This window comes from Laetiporus sulphureus (genome assembly GCF_001632365.1).
Source record: "Laetiporus sulphureus 93-53 unplaced genomic scaffold LAESUscaffold_25, whole genome shotgun sequence".
NCBI lineage: Eukaryota > Fungi > Basidiomycota > Agaricomycetes > Polyporales > Laetiporaceae > Laetiporus > Laetiporus sulphureus.
Genome location: NW_024468534.1, coordinates 162,449 through 177,372, shown reverse-complemented (window position 1 = coordinate 177,372; position 14,924 = coordinate 162,449). Strand labels below are relative to the sequence as shown.

The following is a 14,924-nucleotide window of genomic DNA, read 5'->3' as shown; positions in this document are numbered from 1 at the left end:
GAGAGTCAGCGCTTCGGAGGCTGCTCACCGGGTCGAGCAAGCTGTTGTGCACGCGCCTCTCGCGAGGACTGCTGCGTGTGTGTGGGCATGGACGGTCCACGTTGGCTGAGACGCGTGCTTGAAACTCCGACGAGCGTGAACGCTGCAGCCACCGAGCACGACAATTTGGATCTGGCGTGTCCTACCCCAGCAAGCGCGGTCCTGTAGCCCCGTCCGACCATCTTCCTTTCCACCGTCGTCGTCGTCGTCGATGCGCACAATGGCTTCGCTTTTGTCTGCGATCGTCAAACCGCTCGCATACGCGTCGATCCCCGTCTTCGTGCTTCACACGCTCGCCCAATCATCACCAATCGCACGGTACTACGTTCGTCTCGCGGTCTACATCTCTACACTGGGCGTATGCTCTGCATGGGGCGCGATCTGCGCCGTGGGCATGTCACTCATCGGCCGCAAGCTCGACGTGTTCTTCGTTGCCGGCCGGAGCTTCTACGCTCTAGCGAGCCGCACGATTGGCATCAAGCTCATCGTCGAGGGCGAAGAGCACCTGCAGACACGCCCGGCGGTGTTCGTGGGCAATCACCAGAGCATGCTTGACATCCTCTATCTGGGAAGGTGTGTGCGCTGGGCACTTCATCCACCCAGCCGGAGTTGACGCCCGGCCGTCGCGCCCTGCTCGCAGAATATTCCCGCGCCAGACGTCCATCATTGCGAAGAAGGAACTGCAATGGTCTCCTATATTGGGCCAGTTCATGTCGCTGTCCGGCGCGGTGTGGATCGATCGGGGCAACAGCGCGAAAGCCGTGCGTTCGATGACCGCCGCCGGCGAGACGATGCGCGCAAAGCAGATGTCGCTATGGTTATTCCCTGAGGGCACGCGTTCCATGCGTGAACATCACGACATGCTGCCGTTCAAGATGGGCGCATTCCATATCGCAATCCAAGCGGGAGCGCCGGTCGTCCCAGTCGTATGTGAGAACTACTGGAGATTGTACAGGAAAGGTGTATTCGAAACTGGCACGCTCAAACTTCGAGGTGGGTGTTCAGGCCAGCAATTATCGCATCGTTGACGAGGAGGGTTCCCTCCGAGCTCACGAGCCCGCCGTATCATCCCTTAATGCACAGTTCTACCACCTGTCTCGACTGAAGGTTTGACAACGGCAGACGTGCATATACTGGCAGCGCGTGTCCATGACCAAATGGTTGACGCATTGCGCGAGATATCCATACCCGTCTCGTTGCCGAACGAGCCAGAAGAGTTCAAGTTTACTCCCGTACCGTCGAATGAGCCAGGCAAGCCTCCGATTTCTTCAGAAACAACTTCCGCGCTTCCTGTAGAGCCCGAGATTCCGCATGGGTCCGAATCTTCTGATCCGCTTTCGCGATCAGAAAGTCGGGCATCAACTCAGGCATCTGAGGAAGCGTTATCCTCTTCCACGTCAATCTTGGGTGGCAGGACGCGTTCAGGAAGCGAGTATGGGACAGAGACTGAGGAGGACGATGGCATGGTGCTAGTGGGAAGACCAAAATAGATCTTGGAGCACAGTACCTTAATGGGTGGGTGAGCAAGGGGAGTTGAGACGGTAAGGTGTTTGCTGTCTGTCGGACAAGCTGGGAACCTGGGAATGTCATGAACGTAACACTATCTAAAGTATCATAGCCATGTTGCAAATCTATTGTGCCTTGCAAAGTCAGACGGTAACGGCTTTAGGATCATCGAATGCGTACTCGGAGCTGACGCGTCTTTGGTTGCCTCAGCTCTTCTCTGCCAGTGCTAGTGCCACCTACACACTATCCTGCTGTGTTGCCGTTACTTCCTGCGTTGAGGTAATTGAGCCGGGTCTAATTCTTGCTCGGCGTTATTGCGGCGCGGGTGTTTGCTTCTGATGCATGAAGGAAGCTTGACCCTGCCCTGGATGACAACACACTAGCTGAACTCGCAACGAGCGCTTGACCAACTGTGCCTTGAGGGCGGCCACATGCGCTAGCTTCAATACCAACGGAGAAAAGGTGGCGAACGCGGCCTCGTTCATACCAATCTAGGTGCTATCACGGTTAGCTTTGGTTGTCGGCTCCGCTCAAAGCTTGCGACGTTGGCCCTTGAACTTCCAACTGTTCCGCGGTCATGGAATGGCAAGCTCACACAACGCATTTCAATCAGACTGCATTATCGGTGCCGCAGCTACGAGCCTCGCGGCGAGGATTACAGATCATTGCCAGTTATTGACTTGTATTTCGCATGATTTTAGCAGGACATCAGCATATGATATGCGCGGAATGAATTGCTTGATCACCTTGACTCTATTCACCTCGACAGTCCACGGGACCTGCCTTCAGCTTCTGCGCTCTTCATCCATTAGTGATGAATATTCACTTGTGATGTGCACATTGCAATCTCGTCACATGCCTAGCGGTTCTCTCGTCGCTCCGGTAAGCTTCACTTCTGAAAGTGCCGTTGCGAAGCATGCTTATATGCAAATTCTCAGTCAGAGGGTCCTGGACAATACGAATAGTTCGCGATGCATCATACGGGACGAATACTCCGTAAGTACATCATGATATACAAAGCTTAAGATATGTTACACGTTCGAGCTATATTCGCTATTGTCCGTCAGCGGCCAGGAAATAAATCGATCAAATCCTAGGCGCTCCAGAGGCATCGTAATACTTCGTCCAGAGCGCCTCCAGCTTCTCCTTCGGGAATCTCAACCTCACGTCGTTTGCCTTCTCCTTCAGTTGGCGCGCGACCGGGCCCCATTCAACCTTCATCAGCTTCCCATCGCACTTAACAATCTCGCCGTTGACCATGACGAGCTCAACGTCCGCATTTGAGGCGTGGAACGTGACGCCTGCAATAGGATCCTCGATACCCGCGAGATTCGCCGAGTCCGCGTCAAAGACGACGATGTCGGCCTTCTTGCCGACTTCTATGGAACCAATGAGGTGGCTGAGGTTGAGTGCTTCCGCGCCGCCTAGCGTCGCCAGCCGGAAGGCATCCGCTGACTTGTGCTTATTATATTTTGGCAGAATGTGCCCGTTGCGCTCAATATGCTCGTGACCGCGTCCTGTATGCGTCATGCTCAGTCATAGTTGCGAAGAAGACTGGCGGCACGCATGCATACCCCTCGCGAACTGAAGCGCAAAGCGCATCGCGGTGAAGATGTCACCCCCGTTGATTGATGTTCCGTCCTAATCTCCGCTATTCAGCATGCACAGGGTCTGCGTCATGGGACAGGACGCACCGCTCCTAGTCCGCATTTGACACCTCTTTGAATGGCCTCCATCGCCACCGGGTTCCCGTGAGCCATGCCCAACTCGTCGACGGGCGTGGATGCGATAGCGCAATCGTACTCTTTCATCGCGGTCCACATTTCGTCCTCCGGGTCCGTGCGATCGTACAGACTGTTGCAGTGCGAGAAGATGACATCTGGACCCAAAAGTCCACCGTCCCTCCACTTCAGAATTCGAGGTTCTAGATGAAAATGTCAACGTGAATCGACCGATGCGCATACATCCAGCGGGTCGTCTACCTTTGACGACGTGGGCCGTTATGATAGCCACCGGTATCTCGCGAGCATATTTCAGCGCTGCTTGATGCGCACTCATTGGTCCTGCCCCGACGAGATCGTACCTGACGAATGAATATTTTGACTGACGTTCCATGGTAAGGCTTCTCGCACTTACGCAAGGCCTAGGGTGACCCGACCGTCCGGCGTCAGCCTGCCGCTGTCCTTCGAGCCCCATTCCAGCAGCTTCTCCATTTGCCATTTGCACGTCTCTTCTTCGTTTCCGTACTCTATGGTCGGAAATATCTGCGTAGGCGCGCTTTGCCGCGCGGGGCACCAGACAACTCGGGCACCGGACTGGATCGTGGCAGTGAGAGATGCCTCTGCATGCTCTGGTGTCAGTGCCGCATGGAAGTGGTCGCAGATTGTCGTAACGCCTGAATGAAGAGCGTCGAGACAACCAGCAAGCTGCCCTATGCGAACTTCGTCTATGGTGAGAGCCGTTTGTATGTTCCTATGCCGCACGGTCAGACTGTTGTCGCAGTTTCACTGACTTTCGACTTACCAGGACATCTTCACTAGGTATTCAGACAGAAGCCAGCTGCATTGAAAATATCAGAATAAGCGTTCAGCCGAGGAATGAAAAGATAACGCACTCGCATTGTTCACCGCGCAACACGGTCATGAAGAGGTGCCTAGCATTGTTCGTCAGCGTGTGCAGGGAATGAAATTGGTGATGATCGTTACCGATGAGTGTCGACCATCCCTGGTGTGATCCATTTGCCTTCACAGTTGATGGCCTCGACATCTGGTCCTGCTACAATGTTCTCCGCGATCCTGCTGATGATAGAGCCCTCAACGAGGACGTCAGCCTTATATACCAAGGGTGTGCTGTTCTTATTGACAAATGTCGCGATAACGCCGCCTTTGAGCAAATAAGCCATGATATGCAGTACTTGGGCACGAAAGATGGTCTGTTACCCACTCGTCCTGAGCTTTTATACAACTTGTCCTCCACCTATTTTATGAGCTGGCGCTGGGCAGCGGCCGCCGAGTTCTCGAGAAGCGCCAGAATGTCAAGCATGGTTCGATAATGTACATGAGGAACATATCGCATATCTGGCGTAGTATCGTTCCGTAAATACTGATCCAGTGATCGCATTCCTGAGTCATAACACTGACAACCCATAGAACACCACCAAGCCGCCAATTACCCCCGCGATCAGAACGTCCAAAAACGTCATTCTGTTGGCACCGGATTCAACTGGGTATGCGCCTACTTTATCGTACGCATTCGTGCCTGGAGACTCGCCCCGCTGACCTCCCGCATCTCGCTCGTGGACATCCAGCAGATGCGACACTGCTGCCTTGTCCCGACCCATGACTAACCACCACGAGTGTTGGCGCCCTAAGTTCCTCGCGTGGGATGACTCCCCGTCTTCGCGCTTGATCTCGGGGCCGCGTTTGTAGTTGGGTGAAGGTACCACGCCCATGGTTAAGCCATGTCTGTCCGCGACGTCGCGTATGATAGGAAGGTCGCGAGTGGATGTAGTGAAAAGGCTGGCGAGGGGGATGCTATCGATGAGCGCCTGCGATATGGTCCGCCCGAGGACTCTGGAAGGGGTCGCAGTAGGTGTCATGTCCGACTCCGCATCTTCCTCCTGCTCCCAGTGTTTGTCATCGTCGATTCCATCCAACGGGGTGCATCCATCTCGTTCCGTGGGCACCCAGGAAGGGTTCCTGCCCGCTTCGTCGATCAACGGAGATGGCTCGGGTTCTCGCCAGTTGGGGTTACGTCGATGCCATACGCCGTTCTCCGGGATAGTATCGAAGGTGGATACAGCATCGTTACGTGTGAGTCTGGCAGGAGAAGGTCTGGGAGTAAGGTCTGGACTAGGGCACACTAGTATTCCGTTGGGCCGCTTATGCCCCACCATCGGCGACCCGCAGGTGTGGCACAAGGGTCGTCTCCGCTGGACGGGCATCAAAGTGGAGTATGATGTATGTAAGGTTGGCGACGTCGACTTCTGCGATGTTCGTGGACGTTTGTTCCTGAGAATAGCACGGAATCACGATGGAGTGGCATGGTCAAGATAGGCCATTAGCCGATCATTGGAATGTATGCTCACCGTGAGACTTGCTAAAGGATCCTTGGAAGAAGCTGAGCATCAGCACGAATAAGCATCCACCTCGATGCTACTCACCGCGACACGATGTAAGGAGCGCACAGCGGCAACGGTTCACCGTCAACGGCAGCTCACCCGGGCGATATCAAAGGGGGAACAGCTCTTCGCGGGGCAGGAAACGTTGAAGCGCCGACAAGCACTGAGTTTGATCCTTATCGACGGCAACGCGATCACCTGACCGCGGCGCCAGATAACTTGAAGACGCTCGGCGATTTTGCAAACTCTGTATGTGATTACGAGGAAGCAAGAGCACGGCCGGCTGCCATACGATTCAGTATGGTGTGTCGAGGCGGTGGTAGAGCGCGTTTGCGGCTGCCAGGTGATCACTGTCTCAAGAGCGAGTGCCCATAGCCTGAAGCCTTTTTTTTCCTCGCCCGGACAACGCGCCCGCAGAGCCTCAATTTCTGAGTCCAATGCTGCTAGCCCTGCACTTTAGATAAACACCGAGCAGTCCATTCAGCCTGACGATGCCGTCGATCTCATGACATCTGATAACGCACCGGTAAAGGGACAGTCACTTCCTCATCTACGAGGTGGCGTTTTCTTCTGATGGATCCTCGACGGTCTTTAGCTATAGCGCTCAACACAGGAATCAGATCCACCGTCCTGAGGCTAGCCGTAGTTTGGGCCTCGTGCTGGCAAGTGACTACTAAGGGGATCGACACCTTTGGAGGCTCGATGCCCTCTTTGAAGCGCCAGAATCGGCCAGCACAAGCAATACGTCAAGCAAAATCAGGAGGCGAACTCTGCTGACGCAGCGTCGGTAGGGAGGCCGCCGATAGGCATCTCGCTGGAGAATACCCAAGCCGTCGTCGGCATAACGCGAAAGATCTAGAGACCTCAAGCTCAAGCGCAAGCTTCAAAGCCTCGAGGCCAAGCACTGACAGTCGACGAAGTGAGTACGTGAAAGAAGCAGCTTGCTCGACGTGCAGAGCGTCGATGGAGAGGGTGCGAAGCTCAAAACGGGCGCCGCAGGCCTTACTGGAAAATTGGCCAGTGGATTGGACACGTATTTCCACAGTGATAGATCGCCGCATCGAGCGAGATCCAGATTGGACTTCCGCAAGTCCGCCGCCACATTATCTAATGCCATATGCGGCTGCCTGTATGCGCCTGAGCTTCAAGGTCCAAGGAGACCCTGCAAAATCTGACTATCTAACTACGACATGCGACTGTAACCTTTGATTCGGAAAGGAAAACATAGAAACAAAGAGTGGTTCATAAGACCGAGCGAGCACGAGCGCAGCTGCTATACATGGACACACGAAGTGCGTCTAGCATGTCATGGTGAAACCAAAAAACAATCTGGCAAATTTGAAGGCTCAAATTTGGCACACGACCGGATGGGATGATTTAAACGCTCCATTTGGCTAGAAGGACAAGTTGCCCAAGACTTCATTACTGTTCTGATGCGTCTCGGGCTTAAAAACCGTCCTCTAATGTTATATACGGATTACTCACTACTTTCGCATTCATACGTATCACGAATGCCTCGAACATCGCCTTTAGTATGCGGCAGACAGCCAAGAAGGTCATCACAAACATACCATGCAGAGTGTCTTGTTGACGAGAAGGCAACAGCGTATGCCGTACACCAGCAGAACGTACATACCAGGGGGGCTTGTGAAGGGGCGGAAGCAGCAAGACACGTGAATCAGAGTTTCACAGATGCTCTGCCTGGTGAAAGACGCGAAGTTCTTGTTCGCCGACGTGCGCAGTCGACTCCAGAGCCAAAAGGCCAGAGGAATGCGATCACACTAGATTAGCGATATATTACACGACACGGCCAGACAAGAAAACAGGTCAATAGGCTAGTTTTCATACAGGTCTTCCTCACCACTAGCATGAGAGTACTGGAGCGCGTAGCGCATCAGGTATCCGAGCTGCAACCCCGGCACCCTGGCGCGCACCTCAGCAAGCGTCCCCACGAGCTTAACACACACTGGACTCACCGCAATGTACGCACTCCACCACAGTGCCTGCACGAAGCTGGGCCTTGGGCACACGGCAAAGGCACGTCGAGCCTTGATAATTCATGTCCTAGAAACCGCAGGTCAGTACGCCCGCCACGAGTATACAGAGCCGTGATGCGCACCCTCGTCTGGATGCACCGCACGCAGCAGAGCTTCTCATATCCAGGCTTCTTCCACTTCGCGATCAGGCTGGAAGGTTGCGTCATGAGCACGATCCATGGAAGCAGATGCCTGTTGCTCACTTTGCATCTGCATAGCCCTCCTTCAGGAGCCAGTCGTACAACTCTTTGCTGATCGCCTCGCGCTTGTAGTACAGCTCGTATATGTACCGCGAGCGGGTGTGCGAAATACGCATGATTGGCCAGAGCGACTCGGTCTTGCGCTTTCCCTCGTGGGTCTCGTTCTCGGCGTCACGCATCTTCTTCGCGTACTCATCGAGGATCTGTCGCGCGAGAAGGTATGCAGGTCAGTCACGCGCAGCCGTCGTCTGAGCAACGCAGGGTGCAGTACGCACACCTTCGATGTCCTCGAACCCTTCTGGGGGCTTCTTAGTGCGCGTTGTCCGAATCTTGGGCATGGCGGCGGGGCGAGGTGTGTGTGAACGTGGAAGGAGGATGAGCGGCCAGCTGTGCCACCGGTGGCGCTGGGAAACGCGGTTTACGTAAGCAACACGCCTCGTTGGAGACGCGCCGTCGTGTTCGAGTTGAACTTGCAACTCGACTGGAGTGAACCACCCACTCGGCGCGCATGCTGCATAACACACTCGCGGCACTCGCACCGTTGCTGTGTTGATCGAGCCGTATATACCTGATCAAAGTGTGCTTTGTGTTTTTGCTCCTTCGTCCCTGCTGAAGTTGAAATCCGCTCCCAACATCATCCTAACGACCTCGCTCGTCCCCGACCCCCTCTGCTCACGACGCGCTCAGAGGATCCCTTTCACCCTACCTGCCACTATTGCTCTACGTGCCACGCGTCTAGATTTTTGCAACCTCGTCATCGGGTCCGTTCAAGATGCAGCTGATCGTTCCGATCCTTCGTATGGTATACATATTCCTGAACGTATTCGACACGTTCAAGACTCTCAGGCTCCCTCCTTCCTCTGCCAAGAATGGCGGGAAGCCTACCGCGCGCGCGATGAGCCAGCGCAAGCGCTCAATGAAGGGCTGCATGACTGTCTGGATCGTATGGGTGAGTGGCCACGCGACCCATGCCGACGCCCCGCTGAGTCCCCATCTGTCCCCATCAAGTGCTGCTATGTCATCTACGAGCGAACTTTCGACCCGATGGTCCGCCTCTTTGTGCCGTTTTACGACGAGATCAAGTCGATATTGATTTTGTTCTTCTTGGTCTCGAGGGCTCGTGTGAGTAACGCGCCTCCTACCGTACGCATCAGAGAGCGCTGATATCACGATCGCGGGCTGCAGGGCTCTGAACCTGTCTTCTTGTTTGTTATCAAGCCAGTGATCAAGCCATATGCAGCGACGCTTGACCTGATCTTCGATATCGCCTTCACCGTCACCGACTTCGTGTTCCTCCTGGTGACCCTCCCATTCCACTATGTGATCCATCACTACCGACGGCTTAGATATGGAAACAAGAAGGATGTTCCTCTGGAAGAGGAGGAGGAGCCCGTTGTTTCAGCTGTCCCGGAGGCGGAGCCTGCCGCGAATATTACCAAACCAATTACCAGGTCGCGACGGACCGCAGAGGAAGCGGTTGACGTGGAGCCAAAGAGCCGTCCGCGATCTACAATTCACCGCGCTACTAGCGTCGCGCACGATTTGGGAAGGCGAGAGTCGCAGAAGGTGCGGCACGCAAAGTCGACCCAAAGTTTAAGAACCACCGCTATTTCTCAACCATCGGATAAAGGCACGAGGTCCAGCGCTAGAGCGTATAGGGAGCCCACGCCAGCGCCGCCCCCGTACAAGACCTGGTATCCTCCGCCGAGTGCCTACGAAGACACTCGCACTCTATCAGGAGTGCCTCCTCCCTCAGAAAAACCGCCTACCTTCGAGCAGCCCTCCGTCGTGCCTCAAGTTCAGCCGACAGAGCCGCAGCAGTATCCTTCCGTGCCGGTTACATATCCACCTATGCCCTTTCCTGTTCCCCCTCGGATGCCTGCCATACAAGAACCAGTGACGCCGCCACGGTCCGCACGGAGCGCAGAGGTCGCAATGTACACTGAAATTGGCGAAGAGAGCGAAGTGTCTATGTACTATCTCGCCGAGGAAGACCAGACGACCCCGCCGGCCAAGCGGGATTTTCAACGGTCGCTCCAATCGCAGCGTGAGTACCTGAATCTCGACTCCGTGAGCGATTGGAGCGACGACGCGAGCGTCTCTGAGGTTCACAGCGAGCGCGACCTGGATGAGTCGATGGATGTGGACAACAACGACGATCCGAGCTATGTCGAGGAGGAGGAGGACGACTTCAACGCCACTTTCAGCACACCCACTGCGAAGCGCTTGGCACGCGAGGCTGCGCGTCCGAGGGCGACAGACGGGCTGCTGTCGGCGTCGTCTGCGGACAGTGCCACGTCGGGTCTCGGGACCTCCGACAACGGCTCCGGATTGCGGACACGAACCAACTCGCAGGCTTCTTCGATGACGTCAAGTTCCGAGACGTCATCCATTGCCGGGCGCAAGCGGCCGTTTCCGCGAACTGAACACGCTGGAGTAAAGCCTCCGCGGAAAAGGCCAACCGGGAAGACGTCGCCGGAGAGGCTGAGCTCTGCTCAGATGCAGGCGCGTTTGCGGGGGTCGGTGCGGTCGAAGCCGATGGGCCCGCATGACTCGCTGAGCAGCGTGACGGCCGACGACTCCGACTCGGAGAACGATGTGAGCGATGTGGAGGGGAATGGGGATGTGAAGAGGCAGCGGGTGTCTGGACGCCCGAGCGATCGGTTGGCACGTCCTACTGCGAGGAGAGAGGATAGCGACAAGACGATCCGTGGTAAAACGGATCGCTCGACGGCATATGACACGGTGAAGGCGCGTTCGGCGGTGAGGAAGCCGTTCGCTCGTCTGGATGACGGCGACGGCGACGTGCAGAACACTCAGGCACGGAAGCTGGTCGCCACTGCGGATGCGAAGATGCAGAGGACGGTTCGGAGATAAGTATGGAGTTGTTGGATTGCGTGAGGTTGGGTAGGATGCACCATCTAGGGTTCGCTTGCAGAAAGGCAATGTTGTGATCGCGCATAGACTTTTGAATACGCAGAAGATTCATACTGACGTGTACATATTGTTATCCGATGCATATGCTCGTGCTTTGTGTCTCGCTCAATTTTTGGGGCATGGTTCTGATATCGTTGCGGGTGTGTTCCTTCGCCGCTACATACGCCGCTGCACTCATGATCGTGCATCGCTATCAAGTGACCGCGCTCGAGAACAAATCGCGCGGAACCGACTTAACCACAGGAGTTGCCTAATATGGCATGGAAGGGTTTTGGTGGCGCACTCTGGCGACTGCGATGATTCTTTCATTCGCCACATCGTGCCATCGAGAATGCATCGAATAAGGTCTCCTCACGTTCGACGATGCCTGCATTCCGGTCTGCTGAGGTGCTGCTTCGGATATTGTGCGAAACACTACAGCTGCGCCAATACTTATCCGCCTCATGGCACGCTAGCCCCAGAATGGTAGCTGTCTTTCAGACGTGAAGAACTCCGGCGATTCCTCCTGCTGAACGGTGGTGGTTCCATATGCCAATAGCAGATTGGCAGGCGATAGACGATTCTGGCGGTCGTTTTGCCCTCAGGCCAATCATCTTCAACACATGGCGGGGATCTCATCGCGATCATCAAAGCGACAGCATGGTTCAAGTTAGAAGCCTGCCACAGCTGTCTGCTGATAAAAGCGGCATGCTTCGTTGAGCAACTCGCGTTGCGAAACCCCCATCTTGCCTACCCGTCTGTCCGTCTCTTGTCTGCGCGACGATTGCAATATGTCTACATCTGTGGAGAGCGTCGCTAATAACTTTTTTGACTACATCATCTGCGGTGAGCATCGTCTAGGGAATGCGCCACATCATTGATTAATGCGCGGAATATCAGGTGGAGGAGTGAGTCCAACATCAACACATGTCATTCTACTTAATTAACGCGGTGTTCCCAGACGGCTGGATTAACGCTTGCAGCAAGGCTAAGCGAAGAGCCACAAACTTCCGTACTCGTTCTCGAAGCAGGAGGAGAGAATCTCAATGATGCCACGATATGTGAGCCTTGACGACCGCTAATTCCCTAGCGCCTCAACGAATGCAATATGCTCCTCTTGCAGTGCGTCCCGCTGGCTGGGGAAGCCACTTTTCCAACAATGAATATGCATGGACATACCAAACAGTACGTCCATGATTGATACGCATGTGCCGTATGCTTACTTCGCTACAGACGAAACAGAAGCATGTCGGCGATGCTGAGCAGCTCTGGTTCAGGTCTTGCTTCTCTATTCTCATCGCGTGCGCGGCCAACTGATCCTGTCTCAGGGGAAAAGGACTTGGTGGTAGCTCCGCGATCAATTTCATGTGCTGGACGAAGCCGCCTGCCGAAGAGATCAACGGTGAATAAACATTTACTTCGTAGCATGAAATAATTGACTGTCTTGTTAGACTTCGAGAAGCTCGGCAGCCCTGGTTGGAATTGGGGTAACTATGAGAAATACCTCAGTAAGACGGAAGGGTGAGATTGCATGTTCCTGATACTCATAGTGGTATTTTGACCCGCGACCTTCTTGACATAGGTTCGTTCCGCCTAGCGCCGATGTGCAAAAGCGCAATCGCATGTGTTTCGATGCATGGAGAATCGGTACGCAAGGTATGCCTTCGCTATGTTATTTTTTATATTTCTATCGTCGTTGATGTCGTGCATCAAGGTCCATTGAAGGTCTCATACCCCGGAACGATCGATGAAGCCGAGCTACATTTCCAACAGGTCAGGAGAAGCTATAGCCACCATGCAGAGGTACTGATCATGTCTGCATAGACGTTGATCAATGCTGGTCTTCCGATTGCTCCTCATCCGGTAAGCTCATATACACGCTTATTTGAGGTTGTGGACTCAATTTGTTTCTCATGCAGCTAAGTGGCGACGTACGTTGCTCATGTATAGCTTGACGTGTAAATATATTCATGCTGCTATGTAGCCCAAGGGTGTATTTTTTGCTCCCAACACATATGATCCCTCTACACATACCCGGTCATATGCCACAACCGTGAGTTCGTCTGTTACCTTCTCGAGCAGCTGTAATTGATGGTATCCTTCAGGCTTTCTACCTTCCCAACAAAGATCGGGCAAACCTCACCGTTCTTACTTCTGCCTCTGTCAACCGAATGCACACAGATACCACCATGAACGGCAAGTTGAGCGCTATGGGCGTCGAGTTCCTACACGGCGACAAGACATACATTGTCAATGCGAAGAAGGAAGTCATTCTATCTGCGGGGTCAGTCGCTCGCAGACATTCACTTGAGCTGAATTGACGTGGCGAGATAGGGCGTTGAAGTCGCCGCACATCCTGGAGCTTTCCGGTATCGGCAGAAAGGATGTCCTTGAGAAGATTAATGTGCCGGCCAGGATTGAACTTCCCGGCGTCGGACAGAATGCACAAGAACACGTATTTGTCGGAATTAGCTTCGGTAAGATGGGTAGATCCTCGATCCTGGAGATGGCTCTGATCTGCGAGCAGAGTTGCGCGATGACTGCGATTTCGAGACCGTTGACTTGCTGCGCGACCCTACGCAAGCTGCGAAACACCTGGAACTCCAGTGAGCTCTTCCTACCTTGAATACGTAGTATGCGGCGACATATTATTTACATCGCCTTTTCCAGTGCCACCGGATCGGGGATACACACGAAAGGTATCGTCGGATTCGGATTTGTCCCTCTCAATATGCTGTCGGCGAAGGCAGAAGAGATTTACCAAGCTGCCAAGGAGAAGATTGCGCGAAATGCACATACATACCCGCCGGGGCTGCTGGAGCAATACGAGATCCAACTTGAGCGCCTTAGGAACGGTGCCCCAGGTTGCGAGCTTATCAGTTTTCCTGGATACCTCTCTTCTCCTAGTATGTTGCGCCTCTCTCAGCTGGGTATATGCGTGTCGACCATTTTGATTGCTGTAGACCCGCCCGCAGAAGGCAAGCGGTATCTCACCGTAATCGTTGCTATGAATCACTGTTTCTCGAGGGGTACCATTGTGAGTAGTTGTCTTGCCAACGATGACGAGTCATTCAGCCATAGTTTTCCCTTCAGCATGCCATCTCTTCTGACCCTCGGAAGGACCCTGAGTTTGATCCTCACTATATGGAGGAGGAAGTCGGTATGTCCATAATTGCTCTCCATTCGTGCTGTTGCCGACGAAGCTAGTGTAGACTTGGACATATGGTGCGAAGCGGTCAGGTTCGCGAGAGGGCTGGCCGAGATTGCTCCATTCAAGGATATGATCGGTATGCTATTCTGGTAGTCAGGTATCCTATTTATTCATGGCTTACCGGGTTCATTGCGTCCAGTTTCGGAGCTCAACCCCGGTCCCAAAGTGGATGATGATGCTCAGCTCCGGGGTATGCATCTGAGCTGTCGTGTTAAGTTACATTACTAATATGTTTCGATTTAGAGTGGATCAAGAAGAACTTTGTGACAACTTGGCGTACGTAAGATCCTATGTTTTCTTTTGGGCATTGCTCATGCTCTCTTTTTGTCAGATACGGCCGGGTCTTGCTCCATGCTTCCGCTCTCAAGCGGGGGTGTTGTCGATCCCGAGTTGAAGGTGCTAAGCTTTCAATCTCTCATGCGATTCATAGGCTGATAAAGCATTAGGTATATGGTACGAATAATATCCGCGTTGTCGATCTTTCCGTAGTACCGTTGCAGTTCGCCGCGCATCCCCAAGGTAAGCCAGAATGCATCGGAAGTCGGCTGTCGCTGACGGACGAATATCCTTCTGTTAACAGCGACTGTTTACGCCATTGCTGAACAAGGTACGTCGGCGCATACTCATAATCGCACGGAGATATAGACCTTGCTGAAATGCGCACCCACAGCCGCGGACATTATCAAAGGCAAGTTCCAAGAGACACCGACCGCGTAACCTCAACTCACATATTCGTCGATCTTGTTATACGTTGAGATATCTGGCTGTGTATTTTCCATGCTATGTAGCCTCGTTACCAGTAGAATCCCTCTGCGACACCATCGTTCTCTCAATATATGTGACATACCATACTACTGTGACTTGAGTGACAATGGGAGTCGTCACGCCTATCAGTT

General features: G+C 53.9%; 6 protein-coding genes across 6 annotated transcripts; 3 read left to right on the top strand and 3 right to left on the bottom strand.

Annotated features, from left to right (window-relative positions):
• The first annotated feature begins 18 nt into the window (after positions 1-18).
• Positions 19-2,000, top strand: LAESUDRAFT_726817 (1-acylglycerol-3-phosphate O). The gene is made up of 4 exons (XM_040909106.1): positions 19-612; positions 680-1,032; positions 1,123-1,695; positions 1,756-2,000. The coding sequence occupies exons 1-3, from the start codon at positions 260-262 to the stop codon at positions 1,527-1,529; spliced, it is 1,113 nt and encodes a 370-aa protein (XP_040763289.1). The 5' UTR covers positions 19-259; the 3' UTR covers positions 1,530-1,695; positions 1,756-2,000.
• A 496-nt stretch (positions 2,001-2,496) lies between these two features.
• Positions 2,497-4,475, bottom strand: LAESUDRAFT_726816 (Metallo-dependent hydrolase). The gene is made up of 8 exons (XM_040909105.1): positions 4,251-4,475; positions 4,160-4,198; positions 4,069-4,104; positions 3,682-4,017; positions 3,528-3,628; positions 3,240-3,469; positions 3,120-3,186; positions 2,497-3,062 (listed from the first exon to the last, which is right to left on the bottom strand). The coding sequence occupies exons 1-8, from the start codon at positions 4,445-4,447 to the stop codon at positions 2,632-2,634; spliced, it is 1,437 nt and encodes a 478-aa protein (XP_040763288.1). The 5' UTR covers positions 4,448-4,475; the 3' UTR covers positions 2,497-2,631.
• Positions 4,476-4,497: 22 nt separating this feature from the next.
• LAESUDRAFT_218759 (uncharacterized protein) lies at positions 4,498-5,676 on the bottom strand. The gene is made up of 3 exons (XM_040901619.1): positions 5,633-5,676; positions 4,825-5,555; positions 4,498-4,767 (listed from the first exon to the last, which is right to left on the bottom strand). Exons 2-3 carry the CDS (start codon positions 5,486-5,488, stop codon positions 4,673-4,675), a joined length of 759 nt encoding a protein of 252 aa, XP_040763287.1. The 5' UTR covers positions 5,489-5,555; positions 5,633-5,676; the 3' UTR covers positions 4,498-4,672.
• Positions 5,677-7,303: 1,627 nt separating this feature from the next.
• Positions 7,304-8,276, bottom strand: LAESUDRAFT_680986 (G10 protein). Its single transcript, XM_040905746.1, has 5 exons — positions 8,177-8,276; positions 7,905-8,104; positions 7,785-7,851; positions 7,642-7,729; positions 7,304-7,588 (listed from the first exon to the last, which is right to left on the bottom strand). The coding sequence occupies exons 1-5, from the start codon at positions 8,237-8,239 to the stop codon at positions 7,560-7,562; spliced, it is 447 nt and encodes a 148-aa protein (XP_040763286.1). The 5' UTR covers positions 8,240-8,276; the 3' UTR covers positions 7,304-7,559.
• Positions 8,277-8,673: 397 nt separating this feature from the next.
• On the top strand, positions 8,674-9,212 carry LAESUDRAFT_602256 (uncharacterized protein; the record flags this gene model as incomplete). Its single annotated transcript, XM_040903075.1, has 3 exons — positions 8,674-8,850; positions 8,910-9,023; positions 9,087-9,212. Coding segments are annotated over 3 exons (417 nt in total), but the record flags the coding sequence as incomplete, so codon positions are not given.
• A 1,945-nt stretch (positions 9,213-11,157) lies between these two features.
• Positions 11,158-14,886, top strand: LAESUDRAFT_680979 (GMC oxidoreductase). Its single transcript, XM_040905745.1, has 25 exons — positions 11,158-11,663; positions 11,718-11,725; positions 11,779-11,878; positions 11,941-12,002; positions 12,051-12,094; positions 12,146-12,219; positions 12,269-12,338; positions 12,400-12,473; positions 12,532-12,590; positions 12,642-12,685; positions 12,742-12,748; positions 12,802-12,870; positions 12,923-13,101; positions 13,152-13,294; positions 13,345-13,423; positions 13,488-13,723; positions 13,781-13,854; positions 13,911-13,977; positions 14,030-14,104; positions 14,168-14,218; positions 14,272-14,304; positions 14,360-14,424; positions 14,475-14,547; positions 14,609-14,635; positions 14,699-14,886. The coding sequence occupies exons 1-25, from the start codon at positions 11,609-11,611 to the stop codon at positions 14,743-14,745; spliced, it is 1,815 nt and encodes a 604-aa protein (XP_040763284.1). The 5' UTR covers positions 11,158-11,608; the 3' UTR covers positions 14,746-14,886.
• Positions 14,887-14,924: the final 38 nt, after the last annotated feature.